This window comes from Haemaphysalis longicornis, unplaced genomic scaffold (genome assembly GCF_048455015.1).
Source record: "Haemaphysalis longicornis isolate Haplotype H1 unplaced genomic scaffold, Haemaphysalis longicornis Haplotype H1 scaffold_7, whole genome shotgun sequence".
NCBI classification, from domain to species: Eukaryota; Metazoa; Arthropoda; class Arachnida; order Ixodida; family Ixodidae; genus Haemaphysalis; species Haemaphysalis longicornis.
The window spans coordinates 129233617-129257952 of NW_027526422.1; the positions used below are offsets into that span (position 1 = coordinate 129233617).

A 24336-nucleotide genomic window follows, 5' to 3' on the forward strand; every position below is an offset into this window, starting at 1 on the left:
GCATGTGGTTGGGCCTAGCAGCCCCGACCACTGCAAAAAGAAAAGAGAATCAGCGCACATACTATGTAGCCGAGCACAGTGCAGAAACACGGTGCAGAAAATGATGTGTGTGCTATGGTGTGACTGTGAGACTGTGATAACACATGAAAGAACCGTGCTGAAGTTGGAAGCTGCTATCACTGGTTAATACAGTGCTAATTTTTATCAAGAGGTTTGTAACCCGCTAATAAATTATGTTCATTATTACAACCAAAATGATTGAGTTTTCATGTATCGCTTCATCGGCTTCATCTTCTGGCATCAACCAACGCCGCCTATATAGGCCGACTGAAGCCGTAGCCAGCCGTAGCCGCAGCCCTCACTGTTGCAACACACATGGCAACGCACATTACGCCGCGTTTCTTTTCTTGCGCTGGTCGATCGTTGTCGTATGCACGTAGTGTGACAGTGTAACAAAGCGTAACCGTGTAACGTTTTCGTTCAGTATGTTTTGGAAGGTAGAAGAGAAGTCGTTGGGCCTACGGACGAGCGTAGTTTTTTTGTGGTGGACGTCGACGACTACGAGCGTGGCGTGGGAAGTGTTTTGGCTCGGCGACAGCGAGACGCGGGAAGATTATTCGACGGCACCATCGTTCACATGACCGGTAAGTGTTCTTACCCTTAAATTGTGCATAGCAGTGTCTGAGCGCTTTTTAGCAGTTTTACATCTGCCACTACCGCAGAAAGTAAGGAATGAATATCGGCATGCCGGCTGTGCCGTCGGAAGGCGCGGAGATCCGCTTCACAGTATATGGCGCCGACGCCGAAGAAAATGGCTCGTATTACCACCTTGCACATTTTCCACGTAACACGCTCTATTCAGGACTGTGCTGGCTACCAGTTAGTCGGGTTAGGAATTCATCTGCATTGTTCGTGTCTGCGTCGAGTAGTCGCCAAGCCACATTCTCACGTACAGTCGGCAAAAGGCTTTAACGCGCGAGCGGCGTGCTCCGGAGTGCGCGGGAGACACGTAGTGATAACGCCTGGTTTAAGATAGGTAGAATGTGTGCATGCGAGGCCCGTATCAGCGCGATGGCTGTGTCCCTCCTCGTTGCACCCGTCGCCTTGGCTTCCACGCCTTCTTTAACCGTAATAAGCGCTGTGTGACTGCGCTGCCGGGCCGGAAAACAAAACTGGAGATTACCCGCCTTAACGCTCGTTGTGCGAGTTTTTCGTCTGCGTTAGCCTTGGCGCACAGCTGTTCATTGCGTTATCGTTCCGCCAATAGCTGCATGAGTCCCTTGAGCGCCACTGTCCGGTTTCAGGGCTCGGCTTTGCATGTCACTGCTGACGGGCTCACGCCACAATACTCAGTGCACTGTACAAGCGATCACGGCCCGATATCTAGTTACTAGTTATCGTGTGTAGTAGGTGTTTTTTTACTAAGTTGTATTGCGTATATTTGCATTCCTTCCCACCTGCAATGTTCCCATGTATGTGTCACTTCAAGTGACTTTTTTTGCACATTCTCTTCTTTTTCTCTTTATTTGCTGTTCCGTTCTTTCAAAGTTCATTCAAAGTTTGATGTTCCCTTACAGTTCTGTCGCGACACTCACCCTTTGTTACCCCCCTTACACAATGCCCTGCAACAAGGGCCTGTAAGGTATTTTTAAATAATAATAATAATAATAATACTATAAAACACCGGCAGCGATGCGTTTTCTGCTATTGTCGTTCGTTGTCTCGCATACAGGAAAACACTCCTGTCTAAATTGTGTAGGGCGCCGCAAAAAAAGCGTTGCGCGTAGTTAAACGCAGCCAACGCTCTACTACCAATCGCTCATTTCCGCCATTGTTTCCCGGCCCGGCAGTGCAGGCAGCGCTTCTCACGATGAAAGAAGGTACGGAATTGAAGGCGACGGGCACAGCGACAAGGGAAAGAACCGTCGCGCATGCTCGCATTCTACCGGTGTCAAACCAGGCGTTCTCACTAAGTGTCTCGCGCGCAGTCTAGAGCACGCCGCTCGCGCGTTATAGACAAGCCTTTTGCCGACTGTACGAGCTTCGAAATCGTGGTTTTTCTGTGAAGGCCATCTTGCCAGCAGCCACTGCAGTAATGTTATTTGTAAATGCTCTTATCGAACATGACGCACATAAATGCCAAGGCGCTAGAATAGCCACCGCTTTCAGGTATGTTTATTAGGGGAAGTCAATATTTGCATGAAAGTTGACCTCATAACTATCATTAAACACGTGTAAAATGACACTGAAGTGTGCTTGTTGCTTTAAATAGGTGTCATTATGGTGGACGAGGCTCGGAACAAGTATGGCATGTTATCTCTTGACCTCTCATTGCAGGCAGACAAAAAAACTGCGAAGGCAGAGAAAAGATCAGCGAAGGTCGACATCATTCTTCGAGCTGCCACAAGGGACCAAGACCCTGTAGCAGTTTTAAGGAAGAGGGTCGTGCAATTGGAGGCCGAGATGCGGGGGCTGCGATCACTCAACATGGAGTGGCCGGCAAGTTCTTTTCACCAGTGCGTAAACAATGCTCCATCTGTGTGCATGGCTTCTTATCACTATTATGAGCTAAGCAACGTACCAGATACTGCAGTTGCTATCATGCTTAGTTGGCTGTAATGTCAACTGTTGCAGGAAGGTTTCACTTCCTCAAACATGTGGCATTACCATCTAAGGAGCCTACAGCCTGATTGAACAGGTTCCTTTCTTTGGGTGGGTAAAAACAAAACTGCCCTGCAGCACGACCTTGTCACGTGGCTTCTATACGAAGATTTTGAGCTATTGGTTTATCTAGTTGCTAGCCATGGCCTTTTTGCAGGCACTGCATAAATTACTGCCCATTGAAAGTGCTTTACTCGCTGTAAAGGATTTTGACAATGAGATTGTTTGGAAGAGAAGGCCTAGTAAAAAAAAATTCATAAAACTGCAATTCCAGTGAAAGTGCAGGAACACGGCAATGCTGTTTTATGTTTTGTAGCAGACTTGCTAACAATGTGACTATGAGTGAGCAACACAACTTATTGCTCTATATTTTTCATACAGCCCCAACCCTAAAAGTGACTTGTTAGTCTCATAAAAGGACAATCTGCACCTATGTAGAATGACTTGTTTGCGATTTTGTGCGTGCTGAGAATGGTATTGACCAAACTTTAAATTCCTTTAAAAGCGGAGCAATTTATTAAAGGCTGTGGCTAGCGTTCCGTCCAGACGGAACGATATACAAGTGCTAAAGTTCCGTCGAGACGGAACGGGGCGCTGCGGGTTATGCTTCCGTCCAGACGGAATACGTCTGAGCGCTTAGCGTTCGCCGGCGTGAAATTTGTACAGCTCCGTCTAGGTGAAAGGAAAACCGGCTGATTAGACAACGTGCTCCGTCTTCAGATTTGGTGTAGGCGTTGTGCTTCGGATAATGGCAGTATTGTACTGGGTTCGATTCCCCCCGGACATGCTTTTTTTTTTTTTTCCTTTGCGTGGTTGAGCCAGCGTTTTGCAACAGTTAACTTCTTGCCCACTTTGCAATTGACGCGGGGAGAGCAGTCGGTCTTGATTTCGCACTCAACCGGCTGCTCCGCTACCGCTCAATAGAGCCAAGGCCGACGTGTCCATCGCCAGAGTTCCGATCACCTCTAGTTCGTAATGGTGATTCGTAACGGTGACTCCAGCTAGTCAATGAGCAGAAGTGGTTTGACCGGTAGGGTAAAAATCTACAAAACTCAAGAAAGGCGATCGGACGGAGCATTTTCTGCCCGCGAAAATGCGCCGCGCACGCCACAGGCGCGCTGACGCTGCAGCGGAACCACTGGTACGCTGCGACCGGCGCGGCCAGTGGCAGGAACATGGCGGCGGCTTCGGCCGCGAAGTGGTGTAGGGAAACTATGGTGTCGGGAGCACGAGCGACCGCTCAAAATGCCGCTCAAGACATGCACGAAGTTGCTTGAGCGGTAAAGGAGCTTATAATTTTGGGCGAGAATGGTACTACAAAACATCATCCGCACAGCTAGTGAAAGCGCCCATGCAGTATCTGCCGGGGTGGTGGCCTAAAATCTCTGGCTATCTATGCTGGCGGAGCCAGCCGGCTGAGTCTAGCGCTTCGAAACTGCCGCCATGAGGCGCATGCCTCCCCAATGGCGCAAGTCGCAGGCTCCTCCCACTGCCGCGCGCGACACGCGTCATTTTCTGAGTGAGGCAGCTAGAAGACGCGGGCGTCAAAAAAAAAACCCCCGCTTCACAACAAGCAGCGAGGGCAGTCGTTCTTGATATTTACCCAGCTGAATGAACCGCTTCCGCTCATTGACTAGCCAGAAGAACCATTAATTAGTAATCACCATTACGAACTAGAGGCGATCGGAACTCTGGCGATGGACACGTCGGCCTTGGCTCTATTGAGCGGTAGCGGAGCAGCCGGTTGAGTGCGAAATAAAAGACCGACTGCTCTCACCGCGTCAATTGTAAAGTGGGCAAGAAGTTAGCTGTTGCATAACGCTGGCGCAACCACGCAAAAAAAAAAAAGAAAAACCAAGCATGTCCGGGGGGAATCGAACCCGGTACAATACTGCCATTATCCGAGGAGCAACCCCTACACCACATCTGAAGGTGGAGCAGGGCGTCTAATCAGCCGGTTTTGCTTTCGTCCGGACGGAACTGTACAAATTTCACGCCAGCTCCGTCGGGACGGAACGCTAAGCTCTCAGTTGTATTCCGTCTGGACGGAAGGATAACCCGCAGCGCCCTGTTCCGTCTGGACGGAACTTTAGCACTTGTATATCGTTCCGTCTGGACGGAACGCTAGCCACAGCCTTTATTAAAACTGATTGCCTGTACTACGTATTGTTTTAAGAGTGCAACACTTTTTCATGTGACTCAGGCACCTCTCCAGGGAGTGAAAAGAGTGGACATGGCCTGCAGCTCCCTGCCAGCATGAGCCCTGCAGAACCACCAGCACCCGACACCAGCTGCGCCAGCACGAGCCTGGCGGCACTACCAGCACGAGCCCTCTATGGCGCTGGCTGTGAAGAAAGTAGGTGTTTAACGCTTTCTTTCTGTTAGTCCCAGAACTTGGCTTGTTTTTGCTACTGTAGAAAGTAATCGTTTTGTAAAACATGGGGTATGTTCGCCAAACAGGGTCACGTAAGACAACTCCAAAGCGGCGGACTGCTGTGCAGCTACAACAAGCATAGTGTGCCCAGTACCAACAGCAGTGCTCATCAATATTTCTATGCTTATGTGTATTTTGTACTTTTATTGTTTCTCGCACCATTCATGCTGCTGTAAAATGAATATGCATTGCATTTATGCGCAAATAGCTCATTTGGAAAGCTTGCAAGCCGTACCTAATTTGTGTTTGCTTTTGCCGGCCTCAGCCAATCGCACAGCTGGGCACATAGGATATCTAGGTTCTGTTGCGGGAAATGAGCTAGTGGGTTGCATGGCCATTCCCTTTTTCCTTACTTATATAGCTTATTTGGGGATGAAAGTGGTGTCACTATGATTTTAACGTGGCAATCTTTCGAATGAACCAAACTTGTGATGTGTCTGCATGGCCCCTTTAGCTGAAAGTTTTACAAGCTGGCATATACTTTTGGAGAGAAGTTTTATGAGTGTAATGTTATGCTCTGCAGTAATATAAATGAGAAAAGCACCACTTTTTTAGCACGGGGAGCATTCGTTTTACTGCGAAACAGTCTGTGTTTCAACCCCCCCCCCCTTTGGGTTTTATTCCAGTGAAGCCATTTTCTGGGTGCCGCTTGCTCTTGTCATTTTTGCTAAGCACACACATATAAGCGGTTGCTAGTTTACGCGTGCACATGTGGGGACCAGAGGAAGGAGGGTAGGTCGTGCAGGCAAAACTATAGGTTTCACACCCTCTTACATGTGGAGCCTTACACATGGATGTCGAACAGCCAAATGCGACCTGTCTGGTGTCTTCACTAGTCGAGCAAATTGGGTTGTGTGCTACGCACACAGTAAGGGAAACAGACAGCCCCATGTTTGTTTTCTAGAATAAAGCTCGAGTCTGTCCAAGTTTAATTCAGTAAAACGACTGGTAAGTATGCTGCCTTGCAAATTATGAACAAACGTGGTTTGTTTCGTGCACTTCGTCGACTGCGCCCGGCTTCGCAGCTCATCTATGTGGAGCCATTGTGTTTCGTTCTATGAAATGGCAGAGGTTAAAAACACAGTTTTGGCAGTCTAATTTGCAGTCTTTTTACGTTGTTTGCCATTGTCTTGCATTACATGTATTGTTTTGTTCTATTGATGCAGATCCCTTCTGGCACTACCTGCAGATGAAGGGCTGCGAACCAGGAGACATGAGCAAGCGACACATGCTGCTAGTGAGATATCTAGCACGAGGGTCCGTGGATCTGCACCAATAAGAAGGTACATGTTTACTAATTTGGTTGCTGGAAACCTAGGCCAGTGTCTCTACTGTTTTAAAGGGACCCTGCAGCACTTGCCATCGACTACTCGGAATGTAGTTTGGGGTAAAGTCTATTGTCCTAGAAATCGCCCTTCGAAGAATTATGAAAAGCTCTTTACTGTCACCGAAACTATGCAGGATTAGAAATCGCGCATAGTTGTTCTCTCTCAACTCGACTGCGGACAACGCAACGAAAGCTGTGTGCTCTCTCCTGGAGAGGGGGGCGGCTTGCAGCGTTCTCTTCGGCGTCCTTGGACATATCATAGGCTGGGGAGTATTCTCTGCAACGTGGGGGGGGGGAGTCAATTCTGGTTTGGTGCCACAAAAAAGCAGGCATGGCTGCCTGCTTGCAAGCGCGCGCTCAGGCTGGTAGAGCGTTTTTGAAGCATTAAGCAATTGTTGCTTAGTGGTCTCGTTGAAAGGAGAGTATTGAGTTTTTCACTCAAACTCCGTGCGCACTCAGCAAAAGAAATACCAAACTGCGCGTGCATGTTTAGGCATAGAACAGATTGGTACACAGCGCCGATGACGGCGAATCCTCACAAGAAATGTGAGAAATGAGTCGCAAAGTTGACCAGCGACAGCCAATTGAACAGCCATGGCCGCAATGACGTCGTTTAGGCCATGCCAAGAGCGAAGAGTGCGCGGTTGGTTTTTCCCCGTCTTTCGCGATTTGTGTGCTCACCGCTTCACATGGACTGGTAATATTTGGCTCAGGTATTCCTGGCAGTGTAATCTAAACATTGTGCAGGTTTACTGGCACTGTTTAAAGAGTGTTCCAGGGTCCTTTTAGTCCAAAATGGTCAGTTACTGAAACAGAGGCATTTTTGATTGTCTGCATTGATAGTTTGTTTGTCTAAATTGACACGGCAACTACGCACCTCGACTGAGAAGACTGCAGTTCACGCTGCGCGCAAATTTTGCATTAGGGAGTATCGGCACTTTTTCTTTTTAATATGTTTAATTTGCTGAACTTTTATCGTTGCTTAACTTTACTTAGAGATTTATGAGCTGGCTTATATATAACTCTTTGGGGAAAGTTTTATGAGTATGATGTCACGCTGTAGTAATTTAACTCTCGTTAGCACTGGAAAATTGACCGATATTTAGGGGTCCAAGAAAAAAATTTTTTCTGCAAAATCATTGGTAAGAACTAATTAAGATAAAAAAAATTACCACGCGTGGTGCCCGTGCCATGCGGTGAAGTCCAACCTGAGTTTCAACATGGGCAATTTTGGGTGGTTCCCTGGAAGAAATCTGGCGATTTGACATTATCAGAGGCACCAATGTGTCCCCGTGTGACGTAAAAACATTTTGTCAGTGACTGACTGCATTTACAGCCAGCACAGTATTCGGGACAAGCATGCGATGCGGAAAAACATGCATGGAGTTGAAAATGTAACTCCGTGGTTGATGCTTGTTGACGTTCACTGTCAGTTATCGCTAAAAACAAACTTGCGGTTTATCATCACCTTCTGACTCGCTATTGTAGCCTTGCTTACAGAAATGCGGTGCAATGCGCTAAAATCGTGCCCCGCAAACTTTGCCCAAGTAGCTGTTGTGCGATAATAAAGATCAGCACTATGAGCCTCATGCATTGCAGCGCACCTAACATTTTTGAAATGAAACAGTACAAAAGGTATTGGAGACTCCATCCGAATAGACCTTTCAATTAAGGAGCAGCACTAGACCTCTGGAGATACCCTTGTATGGAAACGAAACTGGCAGGCGGACAGCTGGGGGTGTGTAAAGCCGGTTTGAAGTGCTCTTTTCGTCGGAACTGATATCTGGTGACTGGGCGTTATCTTTTGACTTGCATCGGAAGTTCTTATTGCAGAAAACGTTTTAGGGTGGGGGGGAAATCAGGAGTGGCATGCTTTTTTTTTGTGAGGATGTTTAGCGGATGCTCAAGGCACCATGGCAGGTAGGCTTGAAGTTGAGTAACTGCAGAGTAACACTACATATGAATTTCGCGATGCAGAAACAAAACTGTTGTTAACTGTTTGAATGGTCCTGTGGTAAGTAGAACTACAACACAACTAAGAACAATGTGCGCAAAGGCAATAAGACTGCCTAAAATCGTGAAGTAACTTTGCAAACGGGCACTGCTTGATATTTTCAGCCGATTTCAGGGGTTATTACTGTGTGACTGCAAACCTGACGTTTAAAAATTATCATCTGATTCCCCCTTCATGCCCTGATAATAAAAAAACCAAACGCTGATGCAGAGTACCTACGGTTGGCATGCATTGTTCTTTAGTAGCAGTGACGCGCAAAGACCACTCCCCTTTCTGCACCCATGTGATGCAAATGCATGTCAAAAATCACGTTTTTGTTGAAAAATGAAAACAAAACTGATTTTGAAAGGACATTTTCTGAGCTAAGTCCTAATGGCTTGACTTGTTCCAGAATTGCCAGGAACGCTGTGGAAAGGGGCTTGCAAGGTATCGTTTAAATTGAACGTTTTTGAATAGGCACAGTAATGTGAAAAGCACTTTATCAGCAATAGAGAGCACTTCTTATTGCTCAGCATGCAGAAGCGTGTTTAGCTTTTATAAAATGGCACAGTTTAAGGACACAGTATTAGCAGTATGATTTTCAGTCTTTTTGTGCTGCCTGTCATTGTCTTGCATCAATGTTCGTTTTTTTTTTTTCTATCGATGCAGGTTTCTTCTGGCATTACCTCCAAGTGAAGGTCTGCGAGCAAGCTGAAATGCACAAGCGCTGCAAGCTTCTGGCTAGATATCTCGCGCAGAATTTCGCTGATCTGCGCCGATAGAAGGTACATGGGCTTGTTTGCCAATTTGGCTGGTGTGAACACCAGAGCCAGTGTCTCTACCGTTTTAATACTAAACAGTCATTGTGAGAAATGGCGGCATTTTTAATGGTGGATGTAATTTGCAATGTCGTTTTTGTGCTTCATGAGGTGTGCATTGATAGTTTTTTTGTGGCTTTCTGCAGCTGTACAATTCATTAGTGGCAGCCTGTAGCTATTGGTGGCTTTTCCCTGGGAATGTAGTGTATTTACTATAAGGTTTTTGCAGCTTCAGACAACTTTGCAGCGTTAGAATTGCGCGGATCATCCATAGTGTGTGTAGTTAGGGACGGTGCACTTTCAGCCTTCGGCAAGCCAATTCTAATGGTACTTGTACTTGTTTTTTCGAGCCTGGAGCTGTGTGTGCATGAAGGAAACTAAAATAAAATTTTTGTATTCTCTTCAGTTTGCCTGTGCATGGGCTCGTGGCATATTTGGGCTGTCTTAACTGTTCACTTACAGTGGACAGCCCAAATACAGTGCTAGGCTGGATTCAAAAATACTGATATTTGCTGCAACAGAATTGTTATGAATGCATTGTGCGACAGGTCAGGACTGCAAGACGCCAGGAATACATAACACAGCATCAGGACTTCGACAAGACAGGCATGATTCTCGCAGTAGAGCATCAGAACTGTGACATACTACAGGATTACTACAGGATTACGACATACTACAGGATTACTACAGGGCTACGACATACTACAGGATCACTACAGGTTTACTACAGGACTATGACATACTACAGGATCACTACAGGACTACAACACACGATAAAACAACAAAATTACTACAGGAATACTACACACGACAAATGTCAGAATGACGACACAACACGACGACTGTACGACAAGACTACGACGGTACGACTGTACGACACGCAAAAATACGACAAACGACGTACTACAGAAATTTTTCTGTTGTCATTTTCGACTGGGCGCGATTTTATTTAGTAGAAAAACTAATTCGAAAACGCTGTTCTCCTCTCTTTACGCTCGCCCATTTTCTGTGGCGTTTTCGTGTGACGTCAGGAGGGGATGAGCTGGCAATTGGCTGCGCCACGGCTGCGCTACTGCACGGCTCCCCGGCCGACAGAGCCAGTCGGCCCAGCGTTTCGTCCGCCGGCCGCCGGCGGGTCGTCGCAATCAAGGAGGTTAAAAAAAATTGCTTGGTCGCAATTCGTTCGCTTACATGAAACGAAGCCAGGACACGTTTGTGAATGAAAGAATGTGCCTTTCTTTACTTGGTTTGTTTGTACACTGTATCTAGCTCCAAGTCAAGGTCGCTTCACTCAAGCGCTGCACATGCGACGCTTCGCTGACTGGTACGCCAGTAGGAAAATATAAGGCCTCTTGAAGGCGGTAGAAGAGTCAGCGAAGTCAATATAGGTGCTAAGCAAATAAAATCAACTGATATTTTTACCGTACAGCGTAAAACTAGGGCGCGGGAAGCACGTTTTTGCGCTGGGCGAACAAGCACAGCGGTCAGCAGCACGACTACGCATCTGCGAACGCTTTTCGGTCTACGAAATGCAATTGCTAGACCTGAGCTACTGTGGAAACTCGGGCGACGCTTACTGCACGATCGCAGTACAACAAATAGTCACCTAAGCGGCTTGAAATGCCAAAACTAAATAAAAGTGTAAACCGGTTGTACAATATATACCCTATATTAGCAAGGCGTTGGCGTCCCGCTCCGTGGCCTAGCGGTCTGAGGCGCTAGGAATTCTCGGCGAATGTTTTGCGAGTCACGAGTTCGAATCCCCGCGGGTACGTGCGTTTTTTTTTTTTGTAAGTTAACTTTTTTGTTTTCCGCCGATGTTTTTTATGTTGAGTTCACCTTTTTTGGGGCCGCAACGTTCATGGCTACACGAACTAGTTCACAAAACGCGCGCAGGCTGGCACTGGCGCGCTAGCGAGTTCTCGTTGGCGTGCTGTTGCCATAAGCACCGACTGCTTGCAGGCAGTGGGCACAGGCCAGAATGAACAGACCCTTGGCCTGGTGCGAACACGCTTTTTACGATACAGGCATGAGGGAGGCAAGCTCCAAATATGGGCGAAAAGCGCATGACATTTGGGCGTCTGCGGGTACGCGGAGGGCGTTCATGCACTGCGTAGGTCTCGGCTAGTGAATGCTACGACTACAAGCCGTCCTGGGAGGCTTATCTTGTGCATTTTACAGCCGACAACATGGCAGAAGCGCGGTACGATGATTATTGAGATATTGAGAATGCCCATCCAACAAAGCCATTGGTTATGTTTTACAGAACCGAAACCGAAACCGAAACTTGTGTGATTGCTAACCTTGGGCATCGTCCAATCACGGCGCCCCTCCTCTCAACGTCACAGCCTTAGTTGGTGCGGCCGCCGCAAACCGCGCATGGTAGTTTTTCTTCTTTCGCGCTTTGTAAAATAATTACCGATTTGTCAACCGGATAAACGATGAAAAGTGTGCTAATTTGAGCCAGTCTACGCAGTGCAAGCAAGAACGGGAGCTTGACAAATTCACTTCAGTGTCCCTTTAAACTGCAAAATGCACCAGGACTCGAGACTTTCTCTTCGTAAAAACAAGTCGCTCCTAAGAAGAACAGTTTACTCCGTAGCAGCATGGGGCACTTCTAATTGATTGATTGATTGATTGTAGGGTTTAACGCGCCGACGAAACGCAGGCGATGAGGCGCGCCGTAGTGGAGGGCTCCGGATTAATTTTGACCACCTGTGGATCTTTAACGTGCGCCGAAACCTCGCACACACGGGCGTTTTTGCTTTTCGCCTACATCAGAAAAGCGGCCGCCGCGGCCGGGAATCGAACCCGCGACCATGGGGCACTTCTACATTCCGGAGAATAAAAAAAAACAATTCGCCTATCTCGGAGTACTTTTTCAATTCTTGGGGCAGTTCAGGATAAATTTAGGGAAGCTTGCACTCTCGCGCATGACGTGAACGGCGGAGCTGTTGTAGGTGATCAGAGACGGACACAAGGTGGACTTTTAAATGCAGAGCATTTCTTTAACTCACGATGTCACCCGTTCTAGTTGTCCGTAGTAGTCCGCACCCCTCCCCTACAATATAAATATAAAAAATTATTTCTTTTGCAGTGCGCAGCCAGAAGTGGCAAAGACCGGAGATGCCGAGCGGAACGCGTTCCGCTCCCCGCTAGCAGACGACGCTCGCTTTCCTAGCGCAACTCGCAACCGCAGCGCCGCGGTGGCGAGAGTCACGGCCCGCCGCCTTCTCTCCACAGCTGCGGCGGGGAGATACGGAACTGAAACTAAAGCGTGGCAAACTGTTCGCATGGCGACGCAGTGAAACATCCCCCTCGCGAGGGGCACGATCAAATGCAGAGCATTTCCGGGGGCGCACGACGTTAAGTAGTCTGCGTTACGTTAATGTTGTTGCACTTTCGGCAACTGCTGACGAGAGAGCGCTCGTCAGCAGTAAAATTGGCAGCCCCGGCGGACGTTGAGTCCGAGAGAGGGGAGACAGTGTCCTTGAAACGTGCCAGGGCGCGCTATCGAATGTTGATCGCGCCGATAGCGAAACGTCTGAGCCGGGCATATCGAGGCGAGCGATGCGGACTACTACGGACGCCTAGAACGGGTGACATCGTGAGTTAAAGAAATGCTCTGCATTTAAAAAATATTACTTACCGGCGCCTGGTTTCGATCCCACGACCCTGCGGGCGGAACGCAAGGTACATGGTGCTCTACCCACTGCGCCACAAAGCCGACACAGAATGGAGGGCTACGAACGCGCCTTATATCCTCGACTCATTCAAACAACGTCAAGAAGCTGCTGATGCAACCCATTAACTACCTGTGGGCGGAACGCGAGGTACATGGTGCTCTTCCCACTGCGCCACAAAACCGACACAGAATGAAAGGCTACGAACGTGCCTCATATCCTTGACTCATTCAAACTGCGTCAAGAAGCTGATGATACAACGCATTCACTACCACCAACTCCCCAAACACTAAACGTTAACGCAATACACCCACCCCCTATGCGGCGCATTTACTCGAGTCCCCCTCGCGGGGAGATGGGCCCAATTTTTAGTATCCTTGTGGGGTCGCGGTTTACGTCGACAGCATGGCATTTCAATAACCGCATGTTTAACAATGCCATAGTTAGCTCGTAGTTTTCGTATATATTTTCATACGCCACTCTGCAAGCGCCACGTTTCGTCTCTAGCGCATACCTTGCACGCCGAGCTCTCGAAGCGCGGCCTCTTCCTCGGCCGTGCGAACTATTCGCGGCCGGGCCATGTGGAGTAAGTGGTCACCTACAGCAGCTTCGACATTGAAGTCGCGGCTCTTCCACTGCACAGAGCGCATGCGCACGACGAACGGGGACGAAAGAACGATGGGCGTATGCTATGACGTGCCGTTTTCGTTCCGAGCATGTGTTACCAGGTTAAGGGGAAATCTGGAGTTTTCTTGTGGCCAATGTTGGCCAATCTCCCGAAGTGGGTATGAATGGCTCGAGGAATGGGCGCTCGAGGCACGCGGCGAACGCTGGGGTTTTTTTGGCCAACATTTGCCGGTCTCCCTATGTGGGCATGTTTACCTTGACAAACTTGCGCTCGAGGCCCGCATGCCCGAACGCTTGACATTTTCATAATATTTTTAACGGTGGACACCATACAGATACGGTCTGCTCAACAGATTCGCTGTTAATGTAATTATCAATGTCACCGGACCCACTGTACTACGGGCACGAAGCGGATGAGACAATTCTGATTTTGTGCAGCAAATTTGGTGTACAGACTGAGGCTGTTCTTATTCGATCGAGCAGACAGGCAGAGGCTGTCTTCAGGCCTTTCGCCACGCTGGGTTGATGTACTGGTCGTCGGAGGTGTCTTAAGTGTTAGCGAGTGATCTGTTTCTGTATACTTCGAATGTCCCACTTCGCTCGCACCATCCTTGTCGATATTAAGGCGTCCATAGATAGACTCTCAGCTTGTTTGTATCCCGCTACACTCCCGTTGGACTGCATTCGCTGAAATTTCAAGGTGAAACCTTCGTGCTCAGGTGCGTGGGTAGACAATTCAGTTCAGTTACAGCGTAAGGACTCTGCCTTTGCAATGCTCCTGCGCCCTTGCCGCATGCACTGCCGCCCATACTGTTGGTACGCTTGAATTCTTTTTTAACAGGGCAGCTACTGAACAATCCCTAAGTTTTCCGTTGCAGGAAAAAGAACACCCAGAAAATGCCGAATGCTGGTGACGCGTGCCTCGCTGCAACCACCGCGCATCCTCGGTGCGCGGAGTGGCTTTAGAAAAATAAACAAGGCGAAAAACCCCGAGGAGAGAGAAACTAGTTAAAGCGTGCCTCACGGTGGTCGGCGAGCCTCCGGCTGGCGCTGTGGCTATAGCACAAAATAAAAAAACTCCCGAGCTGCCTTCAAGTCGTACCGCACATGTTTGAAAAAAATGTCAGTGCTAATGCTAAAGGTGAAAAGAAACCCTTTTTGGGCGAGGTCAGCGCGGCCGCCCGATTCATTAGATCCACTATGGATAATTGTAGACATAGCTTGAGCGCGCCAATTCTACGCGACACCACTTGCAGATCCCTCCACTGCTGCCTCGAGTCGATGACGAAGAGCTTGTGGAAGTCTACAATGCCGAGCAAGATTTTGCGTTACAGGCACGAAACAATTGTTGGGAGACAGTGTCTTCTAGTCTGACCGGTAACTCCTCCCTTTTTGTATGGAGGATCCTTGTGCGAGCAGATCCATTGCATATCTACGGCAAAAACCTTGGGTAAGTCTCTACTGTTATGCCTCTCAATGCTTCCTTTATTACAGTGTTGGTCTCCATTGTATCGCGCTTTTGTAGCGTGAGTTGCAACGGTCGAGGCTGAGCAGTTTTGCGCGGCTTCTGAAGGGCGGTGCCGCGCAAGCGCGGCACGTGGGGTCCCGGTCCACTTGATATATAAGAAATCCACAGGAACCTCTTCATCGACAGAGGTGGCCTGCTGGAAATGACTTGTCAGTTCTTCCCTAACGCCCACCATCGTATACTTCGGTCACGTCCGATTTCCTGTAGTGAAAATCAAATAAAATGGAGGTATATTTCAACATTGCTTGAAATGTGGTAGCCTCTGTGTCAAAAAGCTGTAAAAAGAGCTTGACGGGGCCAGAGAGACGGGATACGTGATCAAACAACAGCACATGACGGCACTTTGATCATCTCGTAATGGTTTTCAGTGCAACAATGTCACCTTTTTGCAGATGGGAAAGATGTGGATATTTGCTTGCTAGCGTTATTCTTGACTTCTTTTAACATCGTTGGAATTCGACAAGCTTCGACAGCAGGTTTGCTTACTATACATAAGTGGATGGCCACTTGTCCATTTTCAAGGTTCCTTTCTCTCTCTTAGTCTGTTTAACCGTGTATTTCCTCTGCTCCAGAAGCAGGGACAGTACCCAGCTTAGTCAATTCATCTTACCAGCTGTGTTCTGCGGCCAAGATATATTCGAAAGGAGCGTATGAAATATTGCGGATATTAACAACAGAGCTGTTGTAGGCAGAGCCTTTTCGTCAATCTGCTAAATGTCGTGCGATCTCAGGCCACGTTCCCACACCCGCTGGTGGCATCGCAGAAGCCGGTTCCCAGAACCACCATAAGAGGCCGCAGGGGTCTCGCCGGGGTGGCTTTCTTTTCTTCCCACTAGGAGTACAAATGTGGAAGGAGCTTCCTTCCGCTGATGTTTAGCTGCAGATTTTATTTATTTTATTTATTCCAGTGCCTACAACGCCCAAATTTGCATTACAGAAGGGGGGGGGAAGACTTAAAACTTGAAACAGGGTATGAACACCGATACCAAAACAAGCAAGCCTTCTCAGCATATACAGTGTGTACAGGTTCCTCCGAGCACAAGCCATACAAGGCAAAAGAAGACACGAACAGAAATGAAAACAGAAATTGGCATGTTTCAGTTCAACAAAATTTGTGAAAGAGCACTGTGAAATGAGGGTGCCTGGGTGGAGACAATATATTCCGGTTGGTTGTTCCATTCATGTGTGGTTTTCGGGAAGAACGAGTTTTTGTAGGTGTTTATTCCGCATCGGTATTGGCGAACTTTGTGGGAGTGATCTAGGCGCGAGGATACATAACTGGGATCTTTAATATACATGTCTATTTAAACCAGTGCCACCAATATAAATATAATGAAATAGATTTCATCTTAAGAGTTTGCGTCTGTCCTGCAGGGTAGGCCAAAGCAAATGTTTGCGAATGCACGCAGAGCGGATAAAGAAGTCATAGTTACCAGATACAAATCGCGTGGCTCGTTTCGGTACTCTTTCTAGTACATTAGCACATATTTCTCTTTCTGGATCCCAAGCCACACAACCGTACCTTAAAACTGACCGAGTATTAGAAAATAGCGCGTTTTGGTGGTGCCTGCGTAAGGTTACTTCTTAGGAAGTTCAACACACGGCTCGCTTTAGCACCGACGTATTCAATGTGGTCATTCTACGAAAGGTTGCTCGTAAAAAAACGCCGAGGTATTTGTATTTCGATACAACTTCTCAACGGTTGCCTCCCAGGAAGTAATTCGTATTTAGAATGCTCCTTTTGTTTGTGAAGCGAATGTTATTACATTTTGGAAAGTTGGGTTACATATTCCATGTGGTGCACCATGATAACACAACATTCAGATCACTTTGTAGTTGAGCAGAACCGCGGGCAGACGTTACGTCCAGTTACATTCACCAGTCATCTGTATAAATGCGCATACGACTGGATACTTGCTGGCTTATATCATTTATAAATATAAGAAAAAGAAGGGGCCTCCGAACCTCACGCGATCCTTAGAAGTTGAGCGCCAACGGCGCTGCTGTTCGTTGCCGAGCGCCCGTTGACGCTCGAACCGACAAAAGATGCTCAGACCACGTGGAAATTGGTTGACGTATTTTGATATTGCTTACCACGTTGCCACTTCAGTCTCTGAGTGCACTCTTTAAGTCTTCATCAAGAGTTGCCGTGTGGGTGATTCCTGAACCTTTCGCTGCAGTCAGTCTTGTTTTAGCCTGTATGCCATTTGTGCTAAAAACGAGATCAACTGTAAGTCCATTATTTCAGCGGTACCTAGTAGCGCTATAGACCCTTTGCAAAAAGGCGGACAACACTGAGAATTCAGCGGTGGTAACACTGGTGGTGAACGCGACGACGCCATTAGAAAGGAAGCAGGTCGTAGCAACGCCGTTGCGGTTGCACGTTTTCGCCCACGGCTTCACGAGTCTGTTGCCCCACGACGCGTATGCAATTGCGTGAACGGTGGACGGTAGCTACTCCATAGAAACTCTGTGCTCGCAGCCTTTTCGCTTCCTTTCTAATGGCGGCGCAGCGGGTGCACAGTGTTGCCAGAGTGGCTTGCTGCTTTTCCGCCAACGATTTGGCCATTTTGCAAAGGGTCTATTGTAGTGTAATGCACGCTTCGAGACGCAAGCTCACGGCACCCACGTATTTCTCCCCAAGCACCCGCTACCACAGTCAGGGGACTCAAGTCGTTCAATGTATAGCTGTGCCTTCTTCTGGCTCTCTGAGCCCAACCAATGCAGCTATGGAGGGCTACCGACTCCGGAAGTAACGATCACACTCTACACCTGAGAGGCTGAACAGAATAGGTTCAGCCATGCTGGGAAGACTGTTTGGTACACAAACAGCACTTCCTCACCAGAAAAGGATCTGGTTACCCTGATGATTACCAAAGCAAATCCCAAGTCTGATCAGCGCCACAACAGAGGTCTCTTGGAACTTGACCATGGAAACACTCAACGCACGAACCCTGTCTATCGAGGGAATCTTAGCTGTACTACTTGAGGAGCTCTCAGACATCACATAGGATATCATAGGGCTAAGCGAAGTTAGATGAACAGGAGCGGGCTTCATGTAGCTGACTAGCGGGCATATGTTGGGGTTCAGAGGATTCCACGAGAACAAAAAACACGAAGTGGAATTCTTATTCTACTAAATATTAGCGGGCAACGTTGAAGATTTCTTCAGTATTAAACAGAGTTGGATCTGTCGTTATTAAGGAAAATAAGCGTTAGAGTTCCAAGATTGTACAGACCGATGCGCCAACAACAAGATACGATGAGGAAGCCGTACACATTTTCCACGAGGTCTTGGAATCAACAATGAAGAAGAGAACAAAACAGCTCACAATTGTGATGGGTAAGAAGCAAGTCGGAGAAAGGTCAGTGGGAAACCCTAGAATAGACAATCGCAACAGTCGAGGAGATACACTTGTGGGATTAGAGGAGAGGAATAATCTGAGGTTCATGAACACATCTGTGTAGAAACGAAAGTATAGGAAATAGACGTCAAAAAGTACTGATGGCACAACAAAAAACGAAATGGATTTTATCTTAAGTGACAGCCGAGGTATTGTGTAGGGGATAGAGGTTACCAGTGCTTGGTGACGGAAAAAGTGTCATGAAAATTAGCTTTCCTCCCCTTACTTCTCCCCGCCGCTCTGGTGCTGGCCCCGCAACCATCGCGCCGCCCGCTGTTCGGATACGCTGTTCGGACAGTAAGACGGCAGCAGAAATCGGGCTTCAACAATTGATTCATGTTACGAAAATGCGACCGAGCACAATCGTAACGTGCGGCATTAAGCACTGATGTACGACACGACATATCAAAACTTGACATCAGAGACGGTACACGTGTTTGATGTCTGATGTGTTTGACGAGTTTGAACAGCTCTTTGCACAACACCAGCGCTGTTGTTCCGATTAACTTCACGCTTTACGAACGAGTGTCTCGACTTTTGGTAAATGAAACAAAATCACTTCTTATTGCGATTCGTTCCTGTGGATGCGGCATCCATTTTTCTGTGGTCTTGAGAGCACGTCGTTCCAGAGTATTGTTACGACGCGCCCGCGAGCCCCGCGTCTTCCCTAGCGCATCGCTGACGCTGTTGCTCCGGCAGCAGCGGTAGGCAGCAGCGACCGTTATCTCGTTGTCGCGCATCCGCGCCTTTGGTTGCACCGGGAAGAGGCAGAGAGGACAAAGCAGTGAGAGGAGGAAAAGGGTTCTACTTGCCCATCGCCTGTGCGACTTGGAGCGGGTAAAGCAAACAGGAACTAGCAAAAAGTCCCCTCGGACTGGTTTCAAAGAGTTTCTTTGCTTTTTAACATACCTCACTGTCTTTTTTATTCCCTTTGGACTACATCAATTACATAAGTGGCGGTGGCGGTAGTTTGTCATTTGGTCACTGAAATTGTGGTAACCTCTATTTTACCTGATAATGTTGCGAAGTTGTTTCGTCTTAACCCCTGCACTTGGTGCCTTTCATGCCACCCACAAGGCTTGTACAACTTTTATCATCGTTAGTAATTTTTCAGGGGGAAATAGACCCTGATACTCAAAGGAAGCCTACCCTTCTTTTACAACTATAGGCATGGTTTTATGTGTCAAATAGCAGCTTTGGCGCACGTGTGCTGATAGGTATGCCATTTTTGCAGATTTTCGCCTAGCACATGTCGCAACACTTTGCTGCTCTTTGCTTCTTCCTTTCTTGAGCCTTCTCAAATTTAATCGTGAGAATGTAAATTTTGCTGTAATCACAATACATACTTCAGTGCATAATAATCGCTCGTGTTTGCTTAGTCTTGCACTGTTGCCCCCCCCCCCCCCCCCGTTTCTCGCGAAGCATATGTCTTATGGGTCTTACAAAACAAAGCTAGCCGTTGGCTTTAAGGCGGTTGGGCTGAAAGGCTGCCAATTATACCAGGGAAAGGTCTGCTGTAGATCACTGATCCTTTATTTTGACCGCGCAGCTGATGTGTCCCCAGGACAAAAAAAAAAACCTAAAGTGGCGTCGCTGAACCTCTTTTGTTATCACTAATCAGTTGGCTGTTTTATTGCACAATGCCTGCTTGACAAAATAGCGCCAGAAGTGATCAACTACTTCTGTACGTACCATTCAACCACCCCTTATCTTGACGTCGCAGGCAGAGTCTGAAACCTTGGAGGAACACAGTTCTCACCGTGTGAGTCACCGTTTGAAAAATATTCTCTGTACATTTACTGCCCTTATGTTCATGCGACAATGTAGATCAGAGTTGAAAGTTGGAATTTACTAAAAAAAATGGACTACAAAAACCTATGACTGCACCACTAGTCCAATGTTACGGTGCCCTTGTTGAAGTGTACACGAGATTTGAAACGAGAAGACAACGTTAAACACCAAATACAGCGATGCACAAAATACATCGATGCGCAGTTTTTCATGGTCGAAACCAGCTGAGCAGCAATATTTACTTTACACTGCATATTTATTTACACTGCACTACATAATTATACTGCATGTTCTTTAGCTGCATCCTTCGTGATTACTGCGATTGCTTGAGTAAACAAATTTTGGATCGCCCAGCATTTCGCCCAATCTTTGCTGGGCACAAAGCGGCAGGTTTTCCTACAAAGGAGGCACTGGATGGTGGACCAGAACAGCCGCTGCCTACTTAGCGTTCCCACCTATTGGCGGGAAGGCAGCTTTGCCAGGAAGGCAGAGAAATGTGTATCCATTCCGTGCGTGATGCGGGAATCAGCAACTCCGAATTCAGCACAACGCTACGAATTGACGACTCGGTTTGAGCAGTACCGCATAATACCGACGCTGCATCAGCACATCCAAAAGCCTGCTTAATGACAACCGTTATTGAGTAAAGGACAGATAGTATTATTGGTAACTACGAAAACATTCATTATCCTCCTCCATCCTACGAGCGAAATTTGGGTTTCTTTCACTTTTTTTCCACCAGTGCGGATGTGAACCTCATGTGGCTTGACCTTGTTTTTTGAATGAGCCGTTCTCTGCCCGTACAAGCTTTTCAGCGAGGTTGCTGCACCATATACGCACACTGGAAAACAAGTTCCCTTTAAGCGCGCAGCTCTTAACCTCCCGCATCTGTTTTCGCGTCGCCGTCGGCCTCGCTTGTCTACAGTTTTTATTCACTTTGCTTACAGTTCTATTTTGTTGGTCGGTATATTTTATTTTTGACGTTCCTACAAAACTTCCATGTGTTTTTGTTCCGTTGAAAACATTTCAACTTTTGCGAACGAAGGGAAATACGCGCTGTCTCCACTGTGAATGTATGCGGAAACCAAACGAGAAATGATCAAATAGCACTCCAGCGAATGACACTGCATTTAAAATAGTGTACACTAGGCTTGCTAAAATCTCATTTTTGTCGACTCTCTTGATTTGGTTTGCAAAATAGTTACTTTACTAGAGCACGTGCGTACGTTTTCACCAATTTCGTTCGTTTAATTACTTTGTGTAGGAAAGAACGCAGCTGTATTGAAAACAGTAATAGTGGAAACTCCAAGTGAACAAATGGCTGAAATGACGCCTGGTATTATAGTTATACAAATGGGCCAAGCTATCCGTAGAAGCTCACAATACCATTCAGAGTTGGCTCAACAACTGGTAAAAGCTAGGTGCACGTAGCCAAAATATCCTGTTAGATGCTTATTGATGATTCTCACGTCCTGCTTCCCAGTTTACAAAGTTGTAAACAGTATACCGTAGATGACCGCCTAAACTCCTTCAGACCTGCCCCAGGTCGGACGGCGTCCAGCCCTTCGTATTTCGAAACCTTGTCAGCGAAGTTCGAAAAGCCTTTTACATGTACCGAAGCAACGTGGTTCTCCGATTCTGTTCTCAACGACTGGAAATACAGTTCACTTGTTGCTCTGCTGAAGACAGGAAAATCCTCTTTGGTAGTTTCCTCATACGACCCATCGCGTCGGCATCCTACATTGTGAAATTTACGGAGAGAGTCGTGCTTTCCCGACTACAATCGTGGTTTGAGAGAAATGACATTTACGCTGATATGATGACTAATTTCAGCAGAGCGATTCTTTGCAGAGAGTTATCAATACTTTATCATCACTGAAGCAAGAAAGAAACAGTTGCCGAACTGTGAGAATATTGTTTTTCGGTAGTAAGCGCGCCGCACAGAATTAGGTTCCGAATATTATTCTGAATGCTGTAGATACTGTTAGTGTGGTTGGCCGACTGTATGCGTGGATCAGGAGTTACTGTATTTTTCTTTCAGTCTTCATGACAATGGCTCCTGGCGAGAGTGAGCACCGTAAGGTTAATCGCGTTTTTTCAGATGGTAAAGTTGTTGTACCATCCTTGTTTATGCCCACCATCCAAAACTTGCTGTACCAACAAGTTTTAGAAGGTGGGCATAAAGACCCTGTTTAATATTCACTCGTTTTTTCTTTCTTTCTTTTTTTTTTCATTTGTGTCATTATTCACCTGACGTAGCATGTTAGGCTATCTGCTGGACAGACCTCGTCAGTACCATTAAACTGCGTTCTCTCTCGTTTTGGGCGCGTTTTAATAGAGACCATGACTGCGGTTATGTAGTGGTCGCTACCCAAGTGTTCCTGGAGGTTGCCCCAGGTTTCGCCTGTGATGTTCTTGGCGAAGGCAGTGTCCGTGGTGGTGTTTCTTGCGACTGACATACCAATTTTCGTGGGGTACAGAAAACAGAAATAGTTTCCTGAGAGACGTCGGTGCTTTTCCTCCACTGTAATGGTGGCCTGGCCGTCGCACATCGCATGCCCTAGAATGTCGTATAGGGGGCACATAGTGTGCCCAAGCATTGATGAATTGGCACCTGGCAATAAAGATCCTGCTGCCAGCGCTAGCGCGGAAGGTAGCGGAGGCGGTTTCACGTGGTGGTTTGTTGCCTACTTCTTGATGTAGGTTTCTCGCGTAACATCCTACCCTCCTCTTTCAGCTTCTACATGTAGGAACTTGAGGACGGCCTGTACATGGACCTGTCGGGATGCTGCAATAGATTCCGCTCCGCTCGTGTCCGTCTTCGCGTGGTTGCGGTAGGGGATCGTTATTTGTTCTGGCAGTGAGCAAACCAGCTGCCGGTGGACAACGACAGCATACTCAGAAGATATTGTCACGAAGCCAAAGACGACGCAGTTGCCTTCAAGGAAAACACGTTCATTGGAGCGAACTTGTGCTCCCCTAACAATTACAATACACAGGCGGTGAAGCAGGAGTCAACAAAGTCACGTGCGCAAGCGAGCGTTGGCAACTTGAATGCCGCGGCATCTGCTCTGAGGAAATTTATCACTAGGAGCGAGGGTTTCTCGAATAGTATAATTGCATCCAGAACACTGTAGATCAACGCAGATTATTCGAGGCTGGTTACGCTAGTTCAAAGCGCTGTCCCTATGAAAGGAGATAACACGTGCGGCATAAAGATTGGAACATGCGCTTCACTTGACCCACGGATAACACAGATAACATAGCCCGGCGCAGCCGGTCGCCAAAAACAAAACATAAACTAACGAACCCAAATCATGGTCCTTGGCAATATTATGCCAAGGCCGACCAAACTGCTGTTCCCGAATTGGATCTGCTATACAGGTCTCACCACTACGATATTTGGTCCGATGACTCAATCCATTCGACGGAGAGCAAGCTGTCAATATGATCGCCGATGCGAAGATGTTTCCTGCCTTAAGGCTCTGTGAGTAGCGTGACGGCAATCATGTAATTAGCATCAGTGAGGTGTATCCCTTCTATTGGACGCTACAGAGAGAGAGAGGAATTTTATTGAAATGAAATAACACAGAAAGGTCCGCCTGGTGGTAGTATATCTGGCCAGATATTTTGTGTGTGGCAAGGGAAAGGGGAGGAAAGAGCGTGGATAGAGGACGAGAGGTGAAGATGGCGGAGAAATAAATAAATGGCTATGTATAGAAGATGCCTATACCGATACTGTGCATGTGTTAAAGTTCGGCCGGACGGGCCTCAACTACAATATCTCTGAGAGGCCGCTGCTGCGCCGAAATGTCAGCAAAGCTTTAAAAGCCTTGTGGGAACGCTTCGCGTCTGGCCAAGGTCCCAGTAGCACTTCCTCCGACACCACACGACAGTCCAAACGGGCCACTGTTCTCAGGGCCGTGCAAGCAAGTCTTTAGGTATTGAAAGTTTTCAGTATCTGTGGGATCTGGGTGAGTTTACATGGTCGCCTTGTAGTACTCACAAAAGCCCTGCCACTCGCGGCTCTCACTGTTGAAGACATGTTTTCGAAGCTTCGGCAAAGCGAC

General features: G+C 47.4%; 2 protein-coding genes across 5 annotated transcripts in view; both read left to right on the forward strand.

The window, feature by feature from the left end:
- LOC144146967 (uncharacterized) overlaps positions 1 to 24336 on the forward strand; it is a 494123-nt gene that overhangs the window by 294821 nt on the left and 174966 nt on the right. The gene's annotated exons all lie outside the window — the stretch shown is intronic.
- Positions 134 to 9638, forward strand: LOC144146965 (uncharacterized). Of its 3 annotated transcripts, none has more exons than XM_077678951.1 (5): positions 134 to 644; positions 2338 to 2499; positions 4865 to 5017; positions 6262 to 6378; positions 8828 to 9038. In XM_077678951.1, exons 1-4 carry the CDS (start codon positions 638 to 640, stop codon positions 6372 to 6374), a joined length of 435 nt encoding a protein of 144 aa, XP_077535077.1. In that variant the 5' UTR covers positions 134 to 637; the 3' UTR covers positions 6375 to 6378; positions 8828 to 9038. The 3 variants fall into 3 exon arrangements, with proteins under 3 accessions (XP_077535077.1, XP_077535078.1, XP_077535076.1); XM_077678952.1 differs by lacking the exon at positions 8828 to 9038 and adding an exon at positions 9085 to 9638 and having other exon boundaries at positions 136 to 644; positions 2359 to 2499; XM_077678950.1 differs by lacking the exon at positions 8828 to 9038 and adding an exon at positions 9085 to 9638 and having other exon boundaries at positions 138 to 644.

What these genes read in the sequence shown, in the direction of transcription:
- LOC144146965 (XM_077678951.1), top strand. An exon ending in CACTCAACATGGAGTGGCCG is followed by an intron (nt 2,500 to 4,864) that starts GCAAGTTCTTTT and finishes CATGTGACTCAG; the next exon opens with GCACCTCTCCAGGGAGTGAA. An exon ending in TGGCGCTGGCTGTGAAGAAA is followed by an intron (nt 5,018 to 6,261) that starts GTAGGTGTTTAA and finishes CTATTGATGCAG; the next exon opens with ATCCCTTCTGGCACTACCTG.